At 40.6% G+C, this 24,585-nt stretch overlaps 1 protein-coding gene and 1 pseudogene across 1 annotated transcript; one reads left to right on the top strand and one right to left on the bottom strand.

The window, feature by feature from the left end:
- The first annotated feature begins 361 nt into the window (after positions 1-361).
- Positions 362-7,748, top strand: LOC120528276 (annotated as a pseudogene).
- A 13,852-nt stretch (positions 7,749-21,600) lies between these two features.
- Positions 21,601-24,585, bottom strand: LOC120528268 (zona pellucida sperm-binding protein 4-like). The gene is made up of 12 exons (XM_039752397.1): positions 24,387-24,585; positions 24,186-24,304; positions 24,032-24,104; positions 23,802-23,960; positions 23,532-23,719; positions 23,150-23,247; positions 22,948-23,075; positions 22,604-22,793; positions 22,382-22,529; positions 22,182-22,257; positions 21,855-21,977; positions 21,601-21,744 (listed from the first exon to the last, which is right to left on the bottom strand). Exons 1-12 carry the CDS (start codon positions 24,541-24,543, stop codon positions 21,623-21,625), a joined length of 1,581 nt encoding a protein of 526 aa, XP_039608331.1. The 5' UTR covers positions 24,544-24,585; the 3' UTR covers positions 21,601-21,622.

Consider the following 24,585-nt stretch of genomic DNA (forward strand, 5'->3'; position numbering starts at 1 on the left):
TTGAAAAAAAAAAATCAAATTCTCACTTAGAGGATCTGTGCAAAACGTTTTCAAAACCTGGCAGCGTCTCATCAATAAAATTTTAGAATAAACATTTAAATTGGGGAAGCAGGTTCTCTCCCCTCTTCTACTCCATTTATCTTTATTAATTTATTAATCTATTTACATTTTTTTTTTTTACTAGCTTAAAGTTTTACTCTGCTAGCCTACACTGTAAAAAAATTGCCAGGATTTCACAGGTGTTAACTGTAAGTTTTCACAATAAAATACTGTATTCAGAATTTTTGTTGTAATCACAGTAAGATACGCTGTCGTCTGTCAAAAGACAGCAAATTACTGTAAAATTGTATTTGGAGAAGACCCGTTGCACTGTGGGATATTACATGCTCAGAGAGTGGAAGAAAGTAATAAAATGGCGTTGTAGTGTGCTTGTTACTTATACAAACGGTAATTAACTTAACATTCATTGCCTTTCTCCATTATCATTATAATAATTTCTGTTTTGTATTGTTAGAGAGGAAGTTATGCAGTCATTTTAAGACTTTACCACGGAGTGTATTAGAAAACTTACATACTGCGCTTTCAGTTTGTACTTTCTCACATTGTTTGAGTACGTGCAGTTTCGTTTAATTTCAGTTTGTGCATTTCTCAATCTACTTTAAATCATGCCTTTCAATATATATTAATGTTTACAGCTGTAATTAGTGATTTCTTTCATAAAATTTAAGTTCTAGCATTTTCAAACCGTTTCATTTTGTGCATTTTTTTAACTCGTGTCTTATCTTATAGCTTCAGGAAAGCGTTTTCATATTGTTTCAATGTCAGCTTTTTCATGTAGTTTTAGTTCATGTATTTTTAAACAGTTTTAATTTGTGCATTTTGATTAAGTTTATGTGCTTTTGTTTTCAACTGTGATTAAAGATGTTAGCTCAGGAATAGCATAAATATATATATATAAATATAAATAAATTAATTTATGGTAAACTCCACAGGCAAAAGTAATACATGGAAGCAAATGTATTGATTTAAGCACGGTTGATAGAAATTTGACTTCAAATGGTATTTTAATGGATTCTTACTGGTTTAACTTTTTTGTAGATACATAGTGTAGTTTTTTTGTGTGTGTGTTAACATTTCCCTTTGGGATCCAAACCATATTGCATTTTCCACATTTTTTAGTTATTGTTAGCTGGTCTGTGTTAGAAAAGGCAGTCTTAGCAAGGTATTTTTGACTCTATTAGCCATTAAATAAAATTGCCTATCAATTCACAATGTTCCATTGTAAATTTAGTAAGTGCCAGTATATCTGTAGTAATGTTACTCAGTTTATTCAACACACAAAGCTGCACAGTAACACTCCCAATTATCATTATCAGTGTGGTGTGCCTACGTGTTCTCGGATGTACCGCAAAGCCAGTGTTCTGAAAACACACATATATAGAGACCATAAGGAAGCAGTTCCTACTCTGCGGCACTACAGGCAGTTCATTACACCTCTAAACTGTGTGGTTCAGTCATGTGAAGTTAAGTGTGACGCTTTGACCTCTTTCATAAAGCATTTAAAATCACACATAAAACAAGGACTGAAAATCAAATGCCCATTCAGAGGTTGTGAGAGCATTTTACAGTTAAGTCAAGTTTAGCCTCGCATATTTCAAGGAAACATAGAGGCTCAGAGGACCTAGATGATTCAATTCTAGATACATCTGTTCCCATGGATCCCTTTGGTGTTCCTAGTCAGACAGATTCAAATATTTTTGATGAGGATGATTGTGAACCAGAAAGGCCACTGGCTGTGGATGAAACTTTGTTTTTACAAAACATTACACTTCTTTATCTGAAATTACAAGCTAAGGTATTGTTACCAGCAAGTACCATACAGACAATCATTGAGGACTTTCAAAATGCCCATGACATTGGACTTTCACATTTACTTAAGATTCTGATTGAGAAATTGAAGGCACTTGGAATTCCAGAGGCCACTATAAGTGACATAATTGATGAAATGAACAGGGGATCTCCTTAAGATGTATAACAAGGAACTTCTAAGTACAGAACAAAAGAGAAAGACTGTATTTAAAAAGAATTTTAACTATGTTGAGCCCGTACCCTTGTTTCTCGGCACTGATGAAAATGGCAAAGAATGCTTTGCCCAGTATGTACCAATACAAGAGACTTTACTTGCATTGTTCAAAAGCGAGTCTGTAAGAGAACAGTATGCCTTAGCACATTCTCAAGCATCCACTGAAAATGTCTATAAGGATGTTGGAGATGGAGAGGGAGTTCGAAGTAATCCACTATTGAAAATAGAACCTTCTTCTATTGGTTTGATTTTATATCAGGATGCCTTTGAGGTTGTAAACCCACTTGGTTCAGGGAGAAAAAAACATAAAGTTTTAGCTGTATACTTAACCCTGGCTGAAATTTTGCCACATAATAGATCCACTACAGCTCACATGCAACTTGTTCTCTTATGTAGGGAGCAGAACTTAAAATACTTTGGAGTGACCAAAATTTTTGAATCTTTGATCAAGGACCTCAAATTTCTAGAAGAGAGAGGGATTTTGATAAGTGATGGCAGATTTGTAAAAGGCACTCTGATTGCCATTTCAGGAGACAACTTGGGATCCCATTGTATTGGAGGTTTTCTGGAAAACTTCAGTCGGGCTGATCGTTTTTGCCGCTACTGTGAAATAGATAAAGCAAAATTTATTAAAGAACCATACTTGTGTGGTGCTGTGAGGACAATACAGTCATATAAATGTCATGTTCAGGGTTTAGACCCTGCTGTATCAGGTATCAAGTGTGACTCTCCTTTTAACCAACTTTCTTATTTCCATGTTTGCCAGCCTGGGCTCCCACCGTGTCTAGCCCATGACTTGTTTGAAGGTATTGTGTCGTATGACCTCGCTTTGTTTGTTGGTCATTTAATACATGAGAAGCACTTCACTTACTTGCAATTAAACAGATGTAAGAACCAATTCAAATATCAGGGAAATGATGGCAATGACAAACCTGCAGATGTTTCCCCTGGTAGTGAACGACTAAATGGACATGCAGTTCAAAATTGGTGTTTTCTTAGATTGTTACCTCTCTTGATAGGTGACAGAATTCAAGATCCCTGTGAAAACGAGGTATGGCAACTCCTTTTACAACTAAGAGAGGTAGTGGAGCTTGTCTGTGCACCAGCTATTGCAGCAGGCCAAGTAGCATATCTCAAAGTCATAATTGAAGAATATCTACACAGTAGGAAAAAGCTTTTCCCTAATCACCCTTTAAGGCCTAAGCATCATTATATGTGCCATTATCCTGAACTTATACTCCACTTTGGTCCACTTATTCGCCTTTGGACATTAAGGTTTGAAAGTAAGCACTCATTTTTCAAAACATGTGCCAGAAAGCTACACAACTTTAAAAATCTGTGCAAAACACTGGCAGAAAGACATCAGCTTCTTCAGGCTTACTTGAGTGCAGGCAGCCTGTTCCCTACAGTTGTACAGGTACACAGGGGTACACAGTTTTTTGTGAATGATTATAATGACAAAATCAGAGAATCTGTTGCCAGTTATAATTTTGAGTCACAGTCTACAGTGGCAGGCAATGAAGTGACTGTGAAAGGCACAGCATACAGGAAAGGAATGTTTGTTTTGCTTGGAAGTAGAGATGAAGAACTTTATGTTGGGAAGATTATTCTGGTCCTTACTGTCCACGATTCTGCATACTTTGTTACAGAGAAGCATACCTTTGTGAAGTTGAGAGATATAGGTGTCTATTGTAAATTAGGAGTAGTCCAAAAGGATTATGTTTGTATAAAGCAAGATGATTTGCTTGACTACTACCCACTTCCGGCTTATAATGTGTGTGACCTACTGCTAATTGTTCTTCATCATTCTTTTTTAGAAATTGTGTAAGTAGAAAGGATAGATAAATAATGGAGTAGGAAGAGTCTGTGAGGTTCTTTTAAAGAACACATATATGTATATAGGACTTTGTATATATATGTCTTTTAAATAACATCTTTGTATTGTGGTGAAAGTATTATAGAAGGATATGATTCAGAAATTGCCTTTGAAGATTCCAGCACATTTACCTATAAATGAAGAGTTAAATTTTCTAATTCAATTGAAATCAAACTGAGATAGGGATAGTCTGTAGTTTGTGAATGCTTTCACTTCTTGGAGTACTCACTAGTGCCTGAATAAAACATAAAATCATACAGAGATACAATTGTAGCAAATAACGCATTACTGATAATAAACAAATAATCAAGGGGTTTATGAATTAATTGGTTGATATTTGACTGTCTGCTCCCAACTCTCTTTTAGAAAATGAGTCAAGACATAAGGGAAGTGGTGCTATCTATTTTGCCAAGCCTCTCAAATGAATCCTTAACATCTCTTCTTGAACGGTTAGAAGAGCTTGGTGTGGAAAGCAGAGAAGACCTTGCTTTTGTACAAGAGAAGGATCTGGAGAAACACATTAGGCCAATCCAGTGTCGCAAACTGTTAAACAGCATTAAAAATGAAGGTAAATATATATTTTGATAACTGCCATTGGTAAGCTGAACAATTAACACTGAAGTTCAAAGATTATTGAAGGGCGAACTCATTGACCTGAAAAATCATGTCTTTCTCTTACTAGTGTCCTTCATTCTGTTTCTTTTCAGTGGCTACCAATATAATATATTGAACAGGAAGAATGTAATTTATCATAAATTAATTTAGTGTGCTGCTTTTTGTTTTTTCCATTGATCTTTTTTGCTATCATCTCTAGGACTTGTAACAGTTCAAAGTGAACTGGATGCTGCTGCCTCTTCATCCCTCTCATCAAGCCCCATGAGCACTCCACTCATCCTATCTTCTAACTCCTCAAGCAGTTCAAACTCCTCTGTTTCTTCGTCCCCACATCCTGGCAGGCCATGGTATGCAGAGTTCAAAGTCAATTGGAATAGGATGCCAGCAGCAATTCAAAAAGCAGTGGCAAATCAAACAAGACCATCACCAGGAGACAGAAAAGATATGGTGAAAGCAGTGGTAGATCAGATGCTTGAACATGATCTTAACCCAACTAGAGCAATGTGTCACAGCGTAGTCCGAGGAATTGTAAGGGAACACCCAAAAATTTTTGGATGTTGGAAAAAAAGGAGACATGGTTGGAGAGGGCTGCCACTCTCTTCTTCAGCAAATTAAAACAAGAGTGGAATATAAAAACAGAACAAATACTCTTGCAAGGCGACGCAGAGAGAGAAGGTCCCACACTAATGCAGCAGGGGAGGCAAGAGGCCCTGTAGATCAGTATGGATGTGTGAGGTGGTGTCCTGTAGAACTGCCAGCTGGAGAAACGGAGGCATCATTAGATGACATGAAAATGCAGCTACTTAAAATATTCTCCGAGTTAGGGATGAGTGGAGCAGAGAAAGCTGAACCTCTTATGGAGAAGACCTATATCCACCAGCGCCGATACCTTAATGGAGTGCCTGCACCACACATTGCACAAGTTCAGAAGGAATGGCCTTTCCTTTTCTCTCAAAGATGTCTTTACTCCCACTTTAGGCTTCTAACAGACATATCTATCCTCAGCAAGCTGCAAGAGGCACTGGACAATAAAGGCAGTACAATTATAAAGTTCTGCCAGGAACTAAGCCATCATTCAGGAATTCAGGATGTGCTGTCTAAGTTTGAACCAGAGGTTTCAGTTAAGGCTGCATGTGTCCTTCTCCTCCTGATGGCATACTTTAAGGAGCCCAAGGATGCAATCCTACTTCAAGCAGATGTAAGTAATTGTTTTACAGATAGAAAACTGAGTTTTGCTTACAATAGACCAGGAACCCAACTGGCATTGAAAATGCTTTAGAGTTGAATTTATTTTTATATTTTTCTAAAATTAATGCCTTGAAATTTTAGAAAATTAATATGGTATCTTGAGGAGTGCTGGATGTGCTTGATTTTTTATATAGCAGTAAATGTTCAGTATTCTATATGAAGAACTAGTTTGATAGAAACAATAAGATGAATATGATGGCTCAACTCAACCTGACTAAGAGTAAAAAAGGTAGGTGCCAATGCTGGAACTCGGGTAGACAATACAGTATATTAACCTTCATACTTGTATTCATACACTCTTAATCTCCCATGTAGACACACAGTTCTCTGACTACTGAATTTTAGTAAAATACACACCTTGCTAAATCTACTGTAGAATTGTGAATCACTGGGGTCAAAGGGATTTTCTTCTGCCATTTACTCTTCAGTAAGGGATATACAGTACACACTGTACTGTACATATATCCAGCATATTTTAAAGTTATGTATTACTGTATTTTACAGACATGTGCCACAGGTGCTGATGTTCAGAGGACAATGATGCTACCAAGCACACCCCGCTTGATTATACAAGGTAATGTTAACAACACATGTAGCTTATAGTGTCAGCAACTTTAGTAGTATGTAAACCTGTATTACCTTCTCATATATGTTTTGAAGGTCTGTGCAGCTGCTCTTTACTTTGCAAAGACCAGAAGAACAGCGTGCAGACCTTTAATAGTTGTAATCTAAGACCCTGTGTTAGCGACCCATTCCTTTCACACTGTTGTTCATTAAGAATTCCACTTCTTTGCATAAGTACGTGATGAATATCTTTTTTATTTCAGATGACATGATGAAGCCTAAAGCCTGGATGTTGTCAATTGAAGGACAAGTGGTCATGGGACCACATCATGATTTTGTCAATGGTATTGCTACAATCTTTGCAAGTTATTACAACTTTAACTTGCAGTATCCTGAAGATGCCTCATCCACATTGGAGTTTATCCAAAGGTAAACTAACACACTGACATTGTAGATAACACTAGCAAGGGTAATAGTGAGACTAGTAAATCACCACAACATTGTTAAAATGGCAGAGAAATTGTGTTTGGCTTTCCTACTTAGGAGGAGTGTTAGGCATCAGTATTCTGTAGAAAGGAACAGCACTTAATGTCTTTTGAAAAACAGTGTGAAATAGCTCAAATAAAACTAATAGCTTCTATATTTTGTTTACAGGTTTTTTTTGGGTATTAACCCAGAGTCGGGCTCAAAATCAAAAAAGAAACACGGACACATCAACCAACAAGTCTGCACACTTTTGAGGAAACTAATTGATTTTGAATGGATGTCAATGTAGACATTTTCAGAAAGGACTCCTAATAATTCAAATTGATTTAAAGTGTTTTAATCCCCTGTTTTGCCTCAGTTTAATTTCTATCTTGCTGTCTTTAAAAATGTTACACTGCTTTATAATTACATTTTTGTTTTTTAACATTATCGTTTAAATGTTAAACACTGGAGTTTATATCTTTAATTTAATTTCTTAAAATATACCTTTTAAAAGGGAAATGCTTTCAGAATTATTGATTGCTTTTCACTTGACCCTTTCAGATGTCTGCATATCTGGAAAAAGTAGCACATATTTACAAATAATACACTGTTGACTACTAGACAGCCAATAATAACTCGGGCACTGAGGTACAGTATGTGCAAGTTGTTTACTACAGAGGATTTTAGATATACAGTACAGTAAAAAATGTGTTTTTGTTTCTTGTACATATACTTACTGTATGTGAGGTTTAGATAATTTTGTTTGTGCAATTTAAAAAAAAAAGTTGAACTGCCTGTTAAGACTTTTATTGAATTTAAAAGTGTATACTTGAGGTATTCTGTGCATTTAACGTTTGAAGAAACACTGCTGAATAAATATGCAAAACACATACAGTAATGTGTTTTGTTTTATTTTTGTTTAACTTTATTAATTTTCAATAATTTAAAGATTATATGTGTTGTAAAGTGACTGATAAAAGTCTAATCCTGACTACAGGGACACTGATGGAAACATTTTGTACAAACATCATACAGAAAACCACAAATGCAAGGAACAAGTGAACAAGTAGTGAGATGGACAAGGGGACTTTAGAGACCTTCAGAACTTAACTTGATGTAAATTTGGGAAAATTTGGTAAATAGGATGGGTGATCAAGGTTGTTTTAATGTCCTTTACAGTATTTAATGTTGTTATTGCACCTGTAAATTTACAGTAAATTACTGGCTACTGAGTTGCATTACTTTTACAGTTAGCATGTAAAAATACAGTAGATTAATGTAAATTGAAAATGGTTAATTATTGTAATTCAACAGCAACATACTGCTACATCACAGTAATTTTCTTGCCCAGTTTACTGTGAAGTCACAGTGTGGTATGGTAATTTTATTGTAATGTACTGTAATATGATACAGTAAAATACTGTAAAAGTAATGCAACTAGTAGCCAGTAATTTACTGTAAATTTACAGTGAAATTTTTACAGTGTAGCTCTCTTTCACAGGGGTGGTCAGGGGGTTGATTTGTTTTGAGCCAAGTCTTCTAAAATTTGACTTGTTTGTATGAAATGTTCTTTGTTAGTGTGCTTGGTTTGTGTGCCCTGCGGTGGGCTGGCATCCTGCCCGGGGTTTGTTTCCCGAGGTCAATTACTTCCGACGAATCCCCAATTGCTCAAGTGGCATTTTGATACTTCATTTGAGGGGTCTCGCTTGTTAAGGTTCTCCCCCCTTAATTTCTTATTTCAGTCTTCAACAGCTGCCTTCACTGTTTAAATGGCTCCTTGTCATTTGCATCGTATTGCTAATAAAGGAGCCAGCAGTTCTCCGTCTTACCTGTTTTCATGTACACCTGTGTTGATTCATCCAGCATTAAATTTGTTTAGTTAAACACTTAAGAATGTGACAAACTGAAAATGATCCATTTTAATGTTCAAATCATTTAGACCAGTGGTTCTCAAACACATTCCTGGAGACCCCCTGTGGCTGTGGCTCTATTCAATAAGGGCGCGCACAAAAAGGCGAGCTTCAAAAAGTCGACCTCAGTTGGGCGCGGCGAATACAGGCGCGCGTAAATAAAGGCGACCTCAATTGGGCGCAGCGAATAAAGGCGCTCGTAAATAAAGGAGACCTCAATTGAGCGCGGCGATTAAAGGCGCGCGTAAATAAAGGCGAGCTTCTAAAGGACGACCTCAACTGGGCGCGGCGAATAAAGGCGCGCGTAAATAAAGGACACATGAATTGGGCGCGGCGATTAAAGGCGCGCGTAAATAAAGGCGACCTCAATTGGGCGCAGCGAATAAAGGCGCGCGTAAATAAAGGCAAGCTTCAAAAGGGCGACCTCAATTGGCGCGGCGAATAAAGGCGCGCGTAAATAAAGGCGACCTCAACTGAGCGCGGCGAATAGAGGCGTGCGTAGATAGTTTAGTTCAAATGGCTCTGGAATATGTAAAGAGCAACAATAATAATACATTTTCTTTAATAATTTTGTTGTGTTTGCCTTTATTCGCCGTGTCCAGTTCAGGTCGCCCTTTTGAAGCTCGCCTTTTTGTGCACGCCCTTATTGAAGGATACCTGTGGCTGCAGGTTTTTGTTGCAAACAACTTCTGTTTGTTATTGTGGCTGCTAGCTTAATGAGATGAGCTGTTACTACCCGTTTCTGTGATTTGGAGTCTAAGTGAAAAATTACGAAATGAAATTTGGTCCATTTTTATTAAAAGGTAAAAACGATGTATAATTGCTTAGTACATTAACAATTTTTCATCCCGATTTTCATTGTTCTTTTCCATGGTATTATTAGCGGCAACACATGCAGCACAAGTATTTACCTGAAAACTTCAAAATGTGTCCAGTTTATGTTGCCAATGATGTTTACAATGCAACAGATGGCCGATAGCTCAAACCGGCCGGGAAGCCCACAAAGTGGAACGATGGGGTAAGGCATCCTCTTTATGGGACACTACTTCCCCCAAGAATCATCAAAAACAAGTTACTTTTAACCCTTACCCCCCATATGACGTCAGTAGATTTTATTCCACCACCTTAGCAGTGGAGGTTTACTGTATAAACTTGTGGGTAAGTTGGGACTTTACATAATTTCTGGTATTTTGTTGGTCATATAAGTCGAACACAAACTCACGCTATTGGTTCAAGAGATTACGATATGCTAATGCCCACCTGAGAGAGTAACCATGGAAAACGCCTCCCCCCATGTGGGAGTGGCAATGTGCTGTATCAGAGTGTGCTCCTCCCCTCTCTCGTGCCTATGTGACGACACAGTAACACCCAAACTATGCTGAAGTGACATTTGCACTGTTGGGTCTCTCACAACTTTATCATAAAAGCATCCCTTATATACCAAGGAGAGTTTCATCAGAAGAAAGTATGAAGCTGGTTTTAAACTTCAGTCGAAGTGGCAAACGAAATTGAATGTTGTTGTGATGCGAAACTGATGTGGGATGGTAGGAGGCAAAAAAAGATGGAAACAAAAATTGTTGCATTTTTGAACAGGTGTACAAGTCAGGGTCTGATTATGTGATTGATTTTTCAGGTTAAGACCCGACTGGTATGTGAGCATATACAGTAAATAACCCCTTGAAAAAATAAAATAAATAAATAAATAAATAAAAAAAGCAAAGTGTCCCAGGATACCTCAGATACATTCAATGACTCTGTACACCTACTGTCACAGACCAGCAACCTTTAAGAATCTGAAAGCACCACTCACTGCAAATAGGGAAGTTAATCAGAGGGGAGGCTGTGAAAGTGGTGGAGTATGAAGGGAGACAGGAGAATATCTTCACTGTGGTAAAGGAGCTGCATGGCAAGATATTATATGGGGGCTGGGGGATTCAGGAATTTAGATATTACGATTAGATCGCTAGCAGTTTGGGGGCCCTACGTGGTTCAGAAATGTGCAGGCCTTGGTATTTGTGGCACTAACCCTAACCCTAATTTCTAATAATTGTCCGGAAAAGGCCTTAGATGACCAGTAGGCCTACATGTACACTGGTGTGCATGCAAAGTGGTAAAATATTGATTTTGTTCCAGATCTGGTAAAGGCCGGTAATATAGGGATATTTCACATTATGGGGATCTCTGAATGAATCAGAAACAAATCTCTAAAATTAATATTTTCTATAGTGCATTTGGCCAAGTTAAACAGTGTGACAATAGTAGGGATTTAGGTGAAGATTGCAACTTGGATAATAAAATTACCTTTGTTAAGACTAAGATGCACTGAACTGAATTTCCTGGAAATGACACATGGCTGCAGTGCCAGGGGTCCCAGGCCCACAGCCCGACCAAAAAAAAAAAAAAAAAAAAAAAAAAGTTGGGGCTGGGTGATGTGGGTTCGATACATGCTCCCATCATCAGTCCAGGAGCCCTTGAACCCTACACTGTCAGTAATGTTACCGAGGAGCTTAGCAGTGAGTAACAGCAAAGCAAGGGGATGGTGCAAAAGTGCTTTTATTTAAAAAAAAAAAAAAAAAAGTCAATAAAGTGCAGTGTCTTCCAAAATCAAATAATCCATAAAATTAGTTGTGTAAAAACCAATAAATAGAAAATCAATCCTTTAAAAACAAAGTTAACAATTCAGGAAACATCCATCCATTTTCCAACCCACTGAATCCAAACACAAAGGTCACGGGGGTCTGCTGGAGCCAATCCCAGCAAACACAGGGCACAAGGCAGGAACCAATCCCAGGCAGGGTACCAACCCACCGCAGGACACACACGGGCCAATTTAGATATGCCAATCCACCTAGCCTGCATGTCTTTGGACTGTGGGAGGAAACTGGAGCGCCCGGAGGAAATCCACACAGACATGGGAAGAACATGCAAACTCCACGCAAGGGAGGACCTGGGAATCGAACCCGGGTCTCCTAACTGTGATGCAGCAGCGCTACCACTGCGCCACCGTGCTGCCCCATGCAGGAAACAGTCTTTTTTAAAAAAAAAAAAAACCCTAAAGTCTGGTATCTTTTACCCATTTCTTCCATCTGGGCCCCTCAACAGGAGAGTCGCCCTCTCAGCAGCTGAACTTCTCTACTCGACTGGTCAGGAGGCCTCCCGATTTCTCGCTTCGGCCGCACACTCTACCCAGACTGAGACTTGGTTTCCTTGACAACCAGGACACTCACGTCAAGGTATTCACCAACCAAGCCTCCCGCTGCCTTCGCAAACTGTCGTCCTTCAGCTGGTCATGCCAGCTCCTGACTCGCTCAGCTGGAGCGACCGCTTCCTTCTGCCCCCACCAAGTGTTGCCAAACACCATTCTTGGGGCTCACCTTCCAGCTGCTTGCTTGCATCGGCTCTCACCACGCTGCTTCCTGGGTGTATCTTCCGTACGTCGCTTAAACCATCCGAGATCAGATGCCTCATTTTGGATAAGTTAATGCCGGTGACACTCATCCAGGATAGGTCGGTTTTTCAAACACAGCGGTGTAGTAGATTAGTCGAGCTGGATCTATTCATCTGAGAGGACTGCGCACACCCACGCTGATTGAAAAGCCCGTATATATCGAGTCTAGAAAACATGATCTGCAAGTCTTTAATTGGCTGCAAAAAAATGACGAAAGAACGGGCGCATTTTTTTCACGCAAGCGGAGCAGAACCTGTTACTCGAAGGATATGAAGAATTTCAAGATTTAATATGCACAAGGGGTAACACTGCAGATGCAGCCCAAACCAGAAAAGACGGCTGGCAAAAAGTGGCCGACAAACTAAACGCGTAAGAAGTGTGCATTGTACTTACTGAATGCAGCGTTTCTTTTCCTATGTGTCAGATTAATTATTATTTAATATGTCATAATTCCAGATAAACCGTGAGCACAAGGAGAACATGGGAAGAGGTTAAAGTGAAGTACAAGAATATACTTCAAACTGGTAAATATTGGCATATAACTAAAGAATTGTTGACATAAAGAATCATATATATATATATATATATATATATATATATATATATATATATATATATATATATATATAAACATTTATTTTTAAAGCTAATAAGAAGGCAGACAAGCAAAAAACATGGGAGGTCCACGTGGTCCAGACCTAATGCCTGCAGAAGAGTTGGCTCTCCAGTAAAATGCCCATCGTCCGGTTTCTGAGGGCATTCCAGGGGGAAGCTCTTCCTCAGAAGCAGTGGCAGGATGCAGTGGTCACTTCATTTCAGATAAAGGGTGGTCATTCCATATATTTGTCCTCGATGTGTGCCATAGGTAGGTTCTATATCGCCCTCATTTTTGTTGGGTCAGTTGCAGTGAATGTCACATCCCTAAGAACTTGTGTCTGTCCAGCGAGATATTGACGAAGGTCAAATATTTGATGAAGACATTGTGTCTGATTATTCATCAGGAGGAGATGTACATTTTCCAAATAATATTTGATCAAACTCCTCTCTGATCAGTCCCATGTGCTAATCGTGATATAACTGTGTTGCAGTAGCCTGTGTCGTGGCGAAAAATTCATCATCAGAAGGCTTTTTACCTAAAAATAAAGGCTATTAGAACTCAAGATAGACAGACAGACAGACAGAGTTTTAAGGATTTATTGCAATAAATCAACACAAAAAATAACAAGGACTCAACCCAATACGGCCAAATTAGATTGAGCAATGATCATTTCAGCCACTGAAGCTTTTATAACAATTTCTTATCATTTTGGCTCATTCATTAAGCTGACTCTGCACCTGGTTCAACTGTCCATTATTCCTCTTGGTGTCTGTTTGGCTTATTCTGATTGGTCTAAGACTGGGTGGATGGCTTCCTCTTTCCATCTTTGGGCTTTCCTGATGTAATTTCCTATCTTTTCTAACCTTGCTCTAATGAGCTGGTTTGCTTACCTCCGCTGACTCCCTCTTACTCCCATCCGACCAAATCTTGAGTTTCTATGGTAACCCTTATCATCTCGTTAGACTGGTCTGCTAGTGGAATTTGTTATCTTTCTATTCTGTTCCCATTTTTTCTAACTGGCCAAGGCTAACTAATCCATATATGGGTTTTCCTCTCTTAGGCTTTCCAAACTTTTTACAATAGTGACCTGAAGCTTAAGCTTTAATTAAAAAGAAGTACAGTATGTGCTTTTATTTGATCATTGCTTGCCATGCTTGATTTGTCTTAATTTCTACACTAAAGTTAATTGCTAATATATTCTTGTAATATTTTTGCTAATGCCTGCATTTGCTAAGATGCATTACAGTGTGACCTTGCTTGTAGCAAAAGACCTTTTCTGTAAGTTATCTCTTCCTAGCCTTGAATCACAGGTGTCCTCCACTCTTATCCTGTCCAAAACTGGTTTTGCTGCATCTTTTAGCTATTCTTTTCATTACTTTGGAAAATCTGCTGTGAGCCTATAAAATAATGCAATATAACTGATTTTTTAGTTAACCATTTGCTAGACCTATCATATTTTTGCTTTTATATTCTAATTTATGCTTAATCTAATGTTTTAGAAGCCTTTAATTACTTTCTATGGCTCGTATGCTAATTTGCTATTCTCTTATGCTAATAAAAATTTTTCCTTCTACACCTGTAGCCAGCACACATGTACCTTTTGGAACATCCACATCAAAAAAAGGAGATGGTGAGGTTGGTTGAGCCATCTGTTGTACTGTACTTGATACGAAATGATTCAAAATGATGTGCCGTGTATACAATATAGAGGAAAAAAGGCATTTGTCATTGTGTATTTATTTGCAGAAAAATGTGAGAGCTCTATCCAAGAGATATCTTCAGCAGAAAGTCACGTACAGGAAACTAAAAATGAGGACAATACAGCAGGACATGGAAGTTTGTGAACTGAAGACAACCAAGATGAAGTTGGAGATAAAAATACTAGAAAAAAGAATTGGTAACAAAATTCCCTTCTCTTTCCCATGATGTGTATGCGTGAGTGTATCCTTAATTTATGTTCGCCTCCTTACAGGCTGAAGGTCCGTAATATATAATAAATCAGTTTTTGTGTGAAACCACTGTTGTCTTTTTCATTGAAAATGTTGGGCCGCAATTCTGTCTCTGGCAGCTCCTGCCACCGGTTTGCCCAAGGTGCACCAAAACCTCAGGGACTCTCTCTTTCCTGATGGTCGCTATGTTGTCACAATTATGTCACATGATCTGTCAGGTGCAGCCCTCAGCCTTTTTAGACATTGACATCTCTCCTTCAGGTGGCCAAAGGTCATTTCAATTCGTGCCCTTGTCCTAGACAGAGCTGCATGATATCGAGTTTGTGGCCCAGGGTTGGGGTCTGGAAACGGGGTCATTAGGAAATTCCTACAGGCATATCCCCTGTCCCCAAGCAGGATTCCATCATGACCCCCTGTGGAATATGTAAAAATTGTGAATACAATACACACATCACCATGATTAATAATTAGATTTTTACCTTGTTCAAATGTCCGATACAGGTGTGACTCCTTAAAAATTCTAGAGTCATGAACAGACCCTGGCCATTTAGCCTCCACATTTGATACAAGGTGGATCACAGATCATCTGAGAATTGAGAGCATGTAGGTCAAACAATTTTACTGTCGACATACCTATTGGCTACTCTTTCAAAAAGTGACATTACCTGCACGTTAATACTGTGGAAGCCTTTTCTGTTCACGTAATCTGGCTCATTTGGACCTGATGGGACCTTTATTCGGATCTGTGTACAATCCAGTGCCCCAATCACATTTGGAAATCCCAGGTAATGAGAACGTTAGGCTGATTGTGAGATTCTTTATTGTACTGTGGGTGTTTTTGCCTGATACCTGCAATGGCATGAAACGCCCCTGGAAACGCAGGTGTCCAGGAAACACTATGAAAACCCGAAGGAAATATGTCAGAGACAAACAGAATTTAAGAGTTGCCTGGCAAACTGCACTTTTAGATAGATGTTCCGCATCGCCTACAGTATATAAAAAAGTGCCGCTTGCAAAAAACCTCAAAGCAATGCATACCGTCTGTGTGGTTGTGAGAGCCCGACTTCGAATATAAGGAGCTAATAAATCTTTGAGGTATGATATTCCCCCTCGGAATCTTTCGGAAAGAATTTCCTCCGGGAGCAATAAAGGATCTTGCCGATCGCGCAAAACCCTCTCTATAAGAAATTCTCTTCGTATAATTTGCGCACCGATATCAATTGGTCGCTCATTCATGAACTGGATGAAATCCACGCACCGTCACCGATTACGTGTGTGAGCTAATCCTTCCTGCTCGGAGCAGGTTTGAGGATTTGGATGTTTTGCTTTGACAACACTTCCAGCAAGAGTTTCGACAAACCGACAGATCCAGGATCAGGCCAAATCGTCAACAATTACATCCGGCTAAGCGAGTAATCCACGTACGAAAAATACCCCCTGGGGGCTGTTCCACGAAGCGAGCTAACCTCAAAATCCAGTTTTATTTCGATAATCCCGGTTTAATTTCTCCAAATTCGGTTCCACGAACGAGGCTAACCTGAAGCTCCGCTTAATTACTATGCCAACATATGCTCTTGGACAAGCCTGCTCCGTGGCAGGTTAGTTGTGAAGCTTAGCTTAGCTTGATGAATATGATTGGACAAGCCATGTGATGTCACAGCACGACATTCTGCGGGGCTGGGATTATTCTGCTGCTGTTCACTCCCTCTTTCGCACACATCGACCCTCCAATATAAAATTATTACAGATTACATGCAGGCGATTCTAATTACTTAGAAAGTATAAAATGACAAGGAGTGCATTGAAGGCTTTTACATGAATAACCATGGCGTGCCCATTGATTCATAATCCAGTTGATGAGGGAGCGAGGCTCATTCGTAGAGCTTTAAGGCAACAGGTTCCACAATTACTTCGGCCCAGGATAGATCCGTTGCATTTTGGATGATTATTTATACTGGCTATAGATTTAGTAGACACAGTATTGCATATTTGTGTCAGTTATTGGAACCTTACATTTCTAAAAACACACGTCGCTCTAAAGCCCTTACGGTTGCACAGTCTTTGTGTGTCGCTTTGCGTTATTTTGCCAGTGGTTCATTTCTGTACAGTGTGGGGGATGCTGAACATTTAAGCAAAGCTACAGTGTGGAAGGTTTGCGTTGCATTAAAGTCCTTTTTAAATATATTCATTACCTTTCCTGGCCACCGAGGAATTCTTGCCATTAAGGAAACTTTCTTTGGAATTAATGGTGCTTAATCTTTAAACATCTACTCATTTACAGCACATAAATCATTACCTGATAAGTAACTGAATTTAATTTGTCAGGCTTTTCTAACGTCATTGGAGCCATTGACTGTACACACGTGAGGATAAAGGCTCCAGCAGGTCCAACAGAGTCTGATTACATAAACCGCAAATCATATCACAGTATTAACGTACAGGTAAGTACTGAGAATATCTCACATTTATATACAAGAGGTGAAAGTGTAGTCGTCCAACATTAGCAATGCATGTCATTACCATTTCCTAAAATGTTTCATATGGTATGCACTGCTGAACATCTAATTTCAAACATTGTGGCAAAATGGCCAGGATCAGTACATGATGCCAGAATTTTTCGCGAGTCTTCACTGGCTCAAAGCCTCAGACAAGGCAAGTCAACTAAAATTCACAAATATACTATAGTTTATTATACTACAGTCTAATGTGTCTACTTTCCATTATAGGGATTTTTCCTGGTGTGCTGCTTGGTGACAGAGGATACCCATGTCTACCGTTTCTTCTCACACCATATACAGATCCTGCAACACAAGCAGAAAGACATTTCAACCATGATAATTGTAAGACAAGGGCATGCATTGAAATGACATTTGGACAGTTAAAATCCAGGTTTAACTGCCTGCGGCATCTCCGAGTTACACCAGACAGAGCGTGGGACATTGTAGTAGCCTGTGCAGTTTGGCATAATGTGGCAATACTGCAGCAGGAGCGTATGCCAATAATGACGCAGTCTTCACTTGCTGCCAGGACCTTTTCGTTCCACTCATGTTGCTCCTGAAACCAAGCATTATTAAAAATTATATTAATAATTACAATTATATATCACTTTTTATCCAAGATGAACCCATATAATTAACGTGCTGTCCTGTTTATCAATGTGTTAAAATAACCTTAAAGTACCTTACAACTGGTAACAAAATGCACATGTAAAAGGAAATTTTAATGACTATACATTTTGAAGGCTTGAAACTGTTCTCATTTAGTTGTTAAATAGTTTGACATGCGTAACACAAAAGTTACTAAAATCATGTTTTTACGCATTTAACTTGTCAGCTATTTTCTGCCATGCAGCCTCACGAGCTTTGATAATACAGCTCGTGTTCCCCTTTCTAGTTATTATAGCTTTGTAGTCCTCATAGGCTTGTAATAATAATTCTTGCTCCGCCTGCGAAAAAAACGCAGCTCTTACCTTAGTTTCCATTCTTACTTATCCAGCATCGATTAACAAGGCTGCCTTTTATATCGCGTGGACGCGCACGAGCCTCGCTTATCAAGCTTGGCTAGAATTAGCGGAGGTTAAATACACCGGAATTTTGTTCGTGGAACTCAATGAGCCTGAAGTGAACTGTTAGGCTAACTCAAGCGAGGCTATTACAAATAATCCTCGATTTTATAAGCTCGCTTCGTGGAACAGCCCCCTGGTCATCATACAAGATCAGCATATTGTTGCTTTAAAAATGTCGTTTAGCATCAATGCGATGCAAACCTTATGAAATTCCTGAGTTGGAAACGACTCTACTGAGCTATAGGAAGATAGGCGAAGAGAGTCTGCCGAGTGGTGAAAAGCTAAACATACTAATTTGTTTTTCTATTTATGCTATATTTATTAATTTATCTTTTTTTAGTTCATATTCCCAGCTCAAAATACCCAATATTTCAGTACTTTAAATATCTGTCCCCATTTTTTCAACGTTTCTCCCTCTCGAATCAGATAGTTGAAATATATTCTTTTTGTTCTTAACATCAGCCATATCATACATATTGCTTAACAGGGATTTTTCCTGCCTTGCATCCAAACCTGCAGGCGTAGGCTCCAGGCTCCTGCGATCCTGCTATTAATGAACAGGTTTAGATGATGTATACATTGCTCTTAATCTCAGATGCTGGCTCTGTCATTTTGTGCCCGTTGTGGTAGACAGGGGGCGCTGTCATCCCCTTGAACCCTCAGAGTTGACTCCAGACATCAGGTAAAAGTCCAAAGTTTGGATTTATTACAATAATCCAGTGCACAAAGCACCCTGCACTCCACTATATTCATATACTAAACAATTCTCAATAACAAACAATAAATCAGTCCTCCTACTTAGACACATTGCCACCCTTCCTCCCAGCTCAGTTCACCAGGCTGCGTTTCCCACAATCCTTTTATACTGCTTAACTGAGAAGTGCTTCATCCCTCAATCCAAGATTCCCCATCACTTCCGGGTTATATAAAAAGTCCTTTTCTCTTCATCCCGGAAGTACGTCGGTCCTTCCGTCCCCGTGACTATGATATACTTCCGATTGTAGTGAACACCAATGTCTCTGTGCCTCTGGTAGCCCCCACGTTATCCAGCAGGGTTGCACTGGAAGACTCCAATTCCCATGAGTCCCTTCTCAAATTTGGGGCCCCTCCATGATGCAGGGATGACTCCACCTGGCAGCCTAGGGGGTGTGGGCCGGCCATATTTCACACCGTCCACACTCCTATTACCTGCTCCTTAAGGGTTTACTCTTCTTATGGTGGGTTATTCTTGTCTCACTGCCCCTCATCTTCACACTACATGATTGTTTTTTCTGTTTCCCTCCATACAGCTAGATGGGGTCTGCACACTGATTCAAGCCTAAGACCCTTATTCTTTTTCATGGTCACACCTGTCAGAACACAGTAGAATCTTTTATTTTTGTATATCGTTCTAGGCCTGCAGGTGCGACATCTATAAGGTGTGACGGAGATGGAATTAGAGATCAATACGGCTGGTAGGAAATAAAGCGCAACGTTTGAGATTTTTTGAATGAAATATTGAAGGCATTCATTATAAGCACATGGTCATTGCAGCAGATGTTTGCTGTACACATTTAGAGTAAAATACCCTCACACTTTAAAGTTCACCTAAATTTCATTACAAATTGGCCCATGCTGGGCAAAGAAAAAAAAAAAAAAAAAAAAGGGCCAACACGTTCAGCACAACTGACAGAATGTTTAACCAGACAAAAAACAAATAAAGTGTATTGTGTAGTGGATCAAACTTTCAAACATTAAACTCGTATTGAATCCAAACCTGTTAAGTGTACAGTTCTGTCTCATTGGGACACAAACTAAACTCCATCGTATCTCTTTAACCGTAACAATTACAAAAACTGAAATACATCAAATGCATTTGTAAAATAAAACTAAAAATACAAAGGAGGAAAACTAAAATTCCAAGTTATGTCAGAATATAGAAATTAAAACAAATAAGAGGCAAGTCTATACTAACCTGGGGCTGAGGCTTCAAGTCTTTTATGGCACAAAGAAAGAAAGCCTCAAAGCTTCCCAAGACTTCGTTTAGCCAGCACTACAAAGCACCTAACAAGTGCAAAAGCTAGCGATGCCAATTTTAGTGTCACACAGGGAATTTTCCAGTTGGAGCTCAGGCAGGTAAAGCCACTTGCTTGTGGTCACAAAGTGGTGACAGCAGTGGGATGTGAGCCCACACAGCTTCAGGGTTTCCCCGTGTTTATGCTGCCATTGTAATCTGGATGTTAAGATGAACAGATTTGCACACAGGAGCCATTTTGAAATAGTGGATCATACCAAACATTTCACTTACAATTCTTTAAAGTGTGTTGAGGTTTTTGGGACCTTCTGTATATGAGCCATTAACAAATTTAAAATTTTACTGCTGAAGGAAAAAAGTGGGGTGGCACAAACCAACTGGAGGAGGGCACAACACTAGATGTGCCATTTCATTTTAATGGCAAACTGGCGACAGGCCAGTACTCCCAGCAGCAGTAGTAGTCCAGATGTTGGGCTGCACACAGTCAGGTATGATCTCACCTTAATGTTGTGCGACAGAGCGAGTCTTCACAGATGAAGGCATTTTTCCCCGCCCAACATGGTCAAGGAAGGACAGGTAGTTACCACACACCATCCTAAATGTCGAATTGGCACGTGTTGGTGACAATGAGCCAAGCTGAAAGAAGGTGTGCTGATCAGACGAAAGGAGCTTAAAGTTCACGCGTGGTCCTTTCCAGTTGGTTGCATTATAACAGACTTGCAAGTCATTTAAGACAATGCCATCTGCCACAGGTACATTTTTGCAACATAGCACTGATAAGAAAAACTACAGGAGTGGATGATAGGGCCTAGTGAGGTGGGAATGGTGGGGCACGTTGGAAAGAACACCCACACCCCAGACCGATTGAGCCAGCCAATCAAGCCATGCCGGCCCTAAAAAGGCACACAGGTGCATTTGCTCAGTGAAATGCGACACCAATAAGAAAAAGGATGCCCCCAAAAGACCCATGTCAGCTCAAAGCCTCCATGTGATCCAACAAGCCATTCAGGATATAGACGGTAGCTCAGACACATCCCAGAGTTTAAGTAGTCCTGCACAAGCAGACACTGGTCAGACAACCCATTAAAAGCATTCCATGAGAATGTTTGTCAAAGATGGGATAACCAAGTAGGCCAGCTATGAAGGATTAAAACAAGATGGTACCAACTCCAGCTCACCACCTATTTCATAAAGTCAACAGCTGGAGCTTGGACACCAGACCCACAGGTTTATAGCTTTGATTGAAAACAAGATTCCAACCATTCACGAAGTAAAGAGCCTTTATTAAAACTTCAGATTCACTTTCTGCCTGTTCAACCTCCTCACGGCAACTACAGCCAAAGACAGGACCACCATCAACATGGCAGCTGCAGCTCCCAGCACCAGGTATCCAGTGGGAAGAGAGGCTGTGGGAGGAAGACAAAGGACATTTACTCTCCAAGCCATCCAGTTAAGGATCAGCCAAGGCCACAAGCAGAACTCAGTCCTACACCAGTAGGAGGATCAAGATGGTTACCTTTCTGCTCCAGTCTGGATGTTAGCACCTGGTCAGCCTCAAAGAGCACAGGACCACTGTGAAGGAGCACATTCTTCCTGAAAGCAGCAATTTGTACCAACTTGTCTGCAGCTCTCCCAGATCCTGAAAACAAAGTGGTAGGGTTAAGTTTCACACACTCCGAGCCCCCTTTACAAGGCAGAAGCAGATTTCACACCCCATGTCTGCGAGACAAGAAGTTCCCATACCACTCTGTGCATAGCTTCAATTACAAGGCACCGAATTAGAAACTCTGGCTGTGGTGTCCATTTGTTAGAAAATGGCATCAAACTGTCACATGCTACTCACTTCTTGCAGGACAGCTCTGAGTACAGGGGTCAGTGGCAGACGGATAGCAGGCAGCAGCAACACAGTAGATGAAGATCTACAGAGAAAATTGAGATCACATCACTAGGAACCCAACCAGCAGAAATACTCGAAGGCCAAAGCAAGGGCATGAAGTTTATCAAGCAAAACAAGGCAGGATACCCCATTGCCACAAAACCCACCTTCTCAGCCAAGGCTTGCCGAGCTACAGGATCCACAAAAGCAAACATCTCAAACACAAATCTCTTGTAATGACTTGGGTAGGCCACTCCAGATGTGCTGTCCACAGTCACCAAGCTGGTCAAATAGTTGTCCCCAGTGTATGGGCATCTGGGCAAAGCAGACCACCAATTAGCACAGAACAGCTAATCTTTCCTACACAATGTCACAAAGTGGGCACCCACCCATTCACTAGAAGGCTCCACTGGGGCTGGCTGGAAGCAGAAGGTCCTGGGGTGACCCAGCAGTCCCCAAGAGTGAGAACAAGGTTAGGGTCAGTCCTGTTCATGATGTGCACTTCCACAGCCACAGGATCCCGCAGAGTTTTGGTCACTGGGTAGTCGGCATCCACATAGTAGGAGCCATAGGAGGAATCTGGCCATGGAATAGAGGGGGTCCATTAGTTAGTGGAAATCACACACCGTAACCACATGATCCTCATCTGCAAGAGCATCAGGCGTTTAAAAACCTTTATCAAGTCATTCTAATAATCAGATCAAACCAACAAGGACCCCACACCATCAAGTACCTGTTGCAATGACCAATTCCAGGTCAAATGGCCCTTGCTCTACTACTGGAAGAGGTGGCGCCACAGTATACACCTCAGCCTCCACTTGCACATCCTGGCTTCCTGAGTAGGTGCACTGGAAGAATAACCTGAGGAGAGAAACACAACATCCTAGCAGGTAGAGCACATTTAGGGTTAGAGGAAGCAGGTTCAGAAGCCTTACTTGTAGACACTGTCCCTGGTGATGGAGCCCTCTGGACCAGTCCTCACAGTGATGGCAGCAGACATGGTGTTCTGGTAGGTCACATTGCCTCCAGCCAGCTGAAATAGGGACATTAAAATTAGTGCTGACCATGATGTCGGTGTTCTTTTTCTAGGTCATCAGCAAGAAATTTCACACTGCAGTGTGTATGGTCAGACAACTTTAAGGACTAACTGCCCTAGTTAAGGAGATCAGAGGTGTCCCATTCTCTAGTTTAGGATTTGAGCATCCAGCACAAGCCATCAGGTCCAATACAGGACAATCTCATTACTCAGCACTCAAGATCAATCATAGCAAGCTTAAGAGTCCACTACTCCTACATATCCCCCAGATGGAGTCTCACCTGAACTGTGCTGCCACAGGCACTGACTGGAAACTGGTACATGACAAAGCTGGACAGGCTGGTCACAGGGCTGCAGCTGGGAGAACTACTGTCCACCAACTGGATGGACCCAAGATCCAAGGGAGGAAGGGTCACCTTCTCAGACACCACCACCACAAACTGGCCATCCAGGGTGCACTGCACAGTCACTGGCCAAAGCAAACAAGCATGAATATGCAGTAGCAGCCACCTTTGCTCACTCACACCAAACCACTCACCCCCACCACTCACCATCATTGGCATAGTAGCATGGACTGGTGCTGCTGCTGGAATCGTAGCAACAGTTGTTGGCTTCACAGTCTGCTTGAGTGATGGATGAAGACCCTCCACAAGGGAGCTTCTCACTGGCTGCAACTGCACATCTCTCAGCAACACTCCCAGATCGGCGAGCTGCGATGGTGAAAAAGCCCAATTAAAACGGGGGAAGACACTCAGGGTGCCAACCCAGAAGAGAAGTATACCTGGTTTAGGACATGTGAAGGTTCTCAAATTTGATCGAGATCCAACAGCAATTGTCACAACGTATTGAGAGCCCTAAAGTAAACAGAAGTCTCAAAACTACAAGAAACTTAATTAAAAACGGCAACCAATGGCTGAAGCGTTAGCGCTACTCACCTTCTCAGACACATAACCGTACGGGGAAGAAAAGGGCACCGTTAGTGTGGTGCGACCAGCAACTTCACGGAGGACAACTCCTGGGAGGTTGTTGGTTACCTTTACGAGTCCACTCATCTCTGAAAAGATAGAAGTTGACGAGATTTACTAAAATACGCAGGCGCTGACACGTCCCGTTGCTCGAGTACACGACGCACTCACTCTGGAGAAAAACGGTCGGAGAGCCTGCAAATGACAGCGTCATCGCCTTGTCAACGTCGCATTTCTTAGTCACGTCGCCAGACGCTGCAAAAACAAACTGCACACCCGTCCAGCAAACGGCCGTCCAAAAAAGACACCAACACTCCAAACGCACCATGCTGTTAATGCGCCAAACAGGAACACAACATGAACGAGAGCG

The sequence above is a fragment of the Polypterus senegalus genome, chromosome 4, assembly GCF_016835505.1.
Source record: "Polypterus senegalus isolate Bchr_013 chromosome 4, ASM1683550v1, whole genome shotgun sequence".
Taxonomy (NCBI): Eukaryota; Metazoa; Chordata; class Cladistia; order Polypteriformes; family Polypteridae; genus Polypterus; species Polypterus senegalus.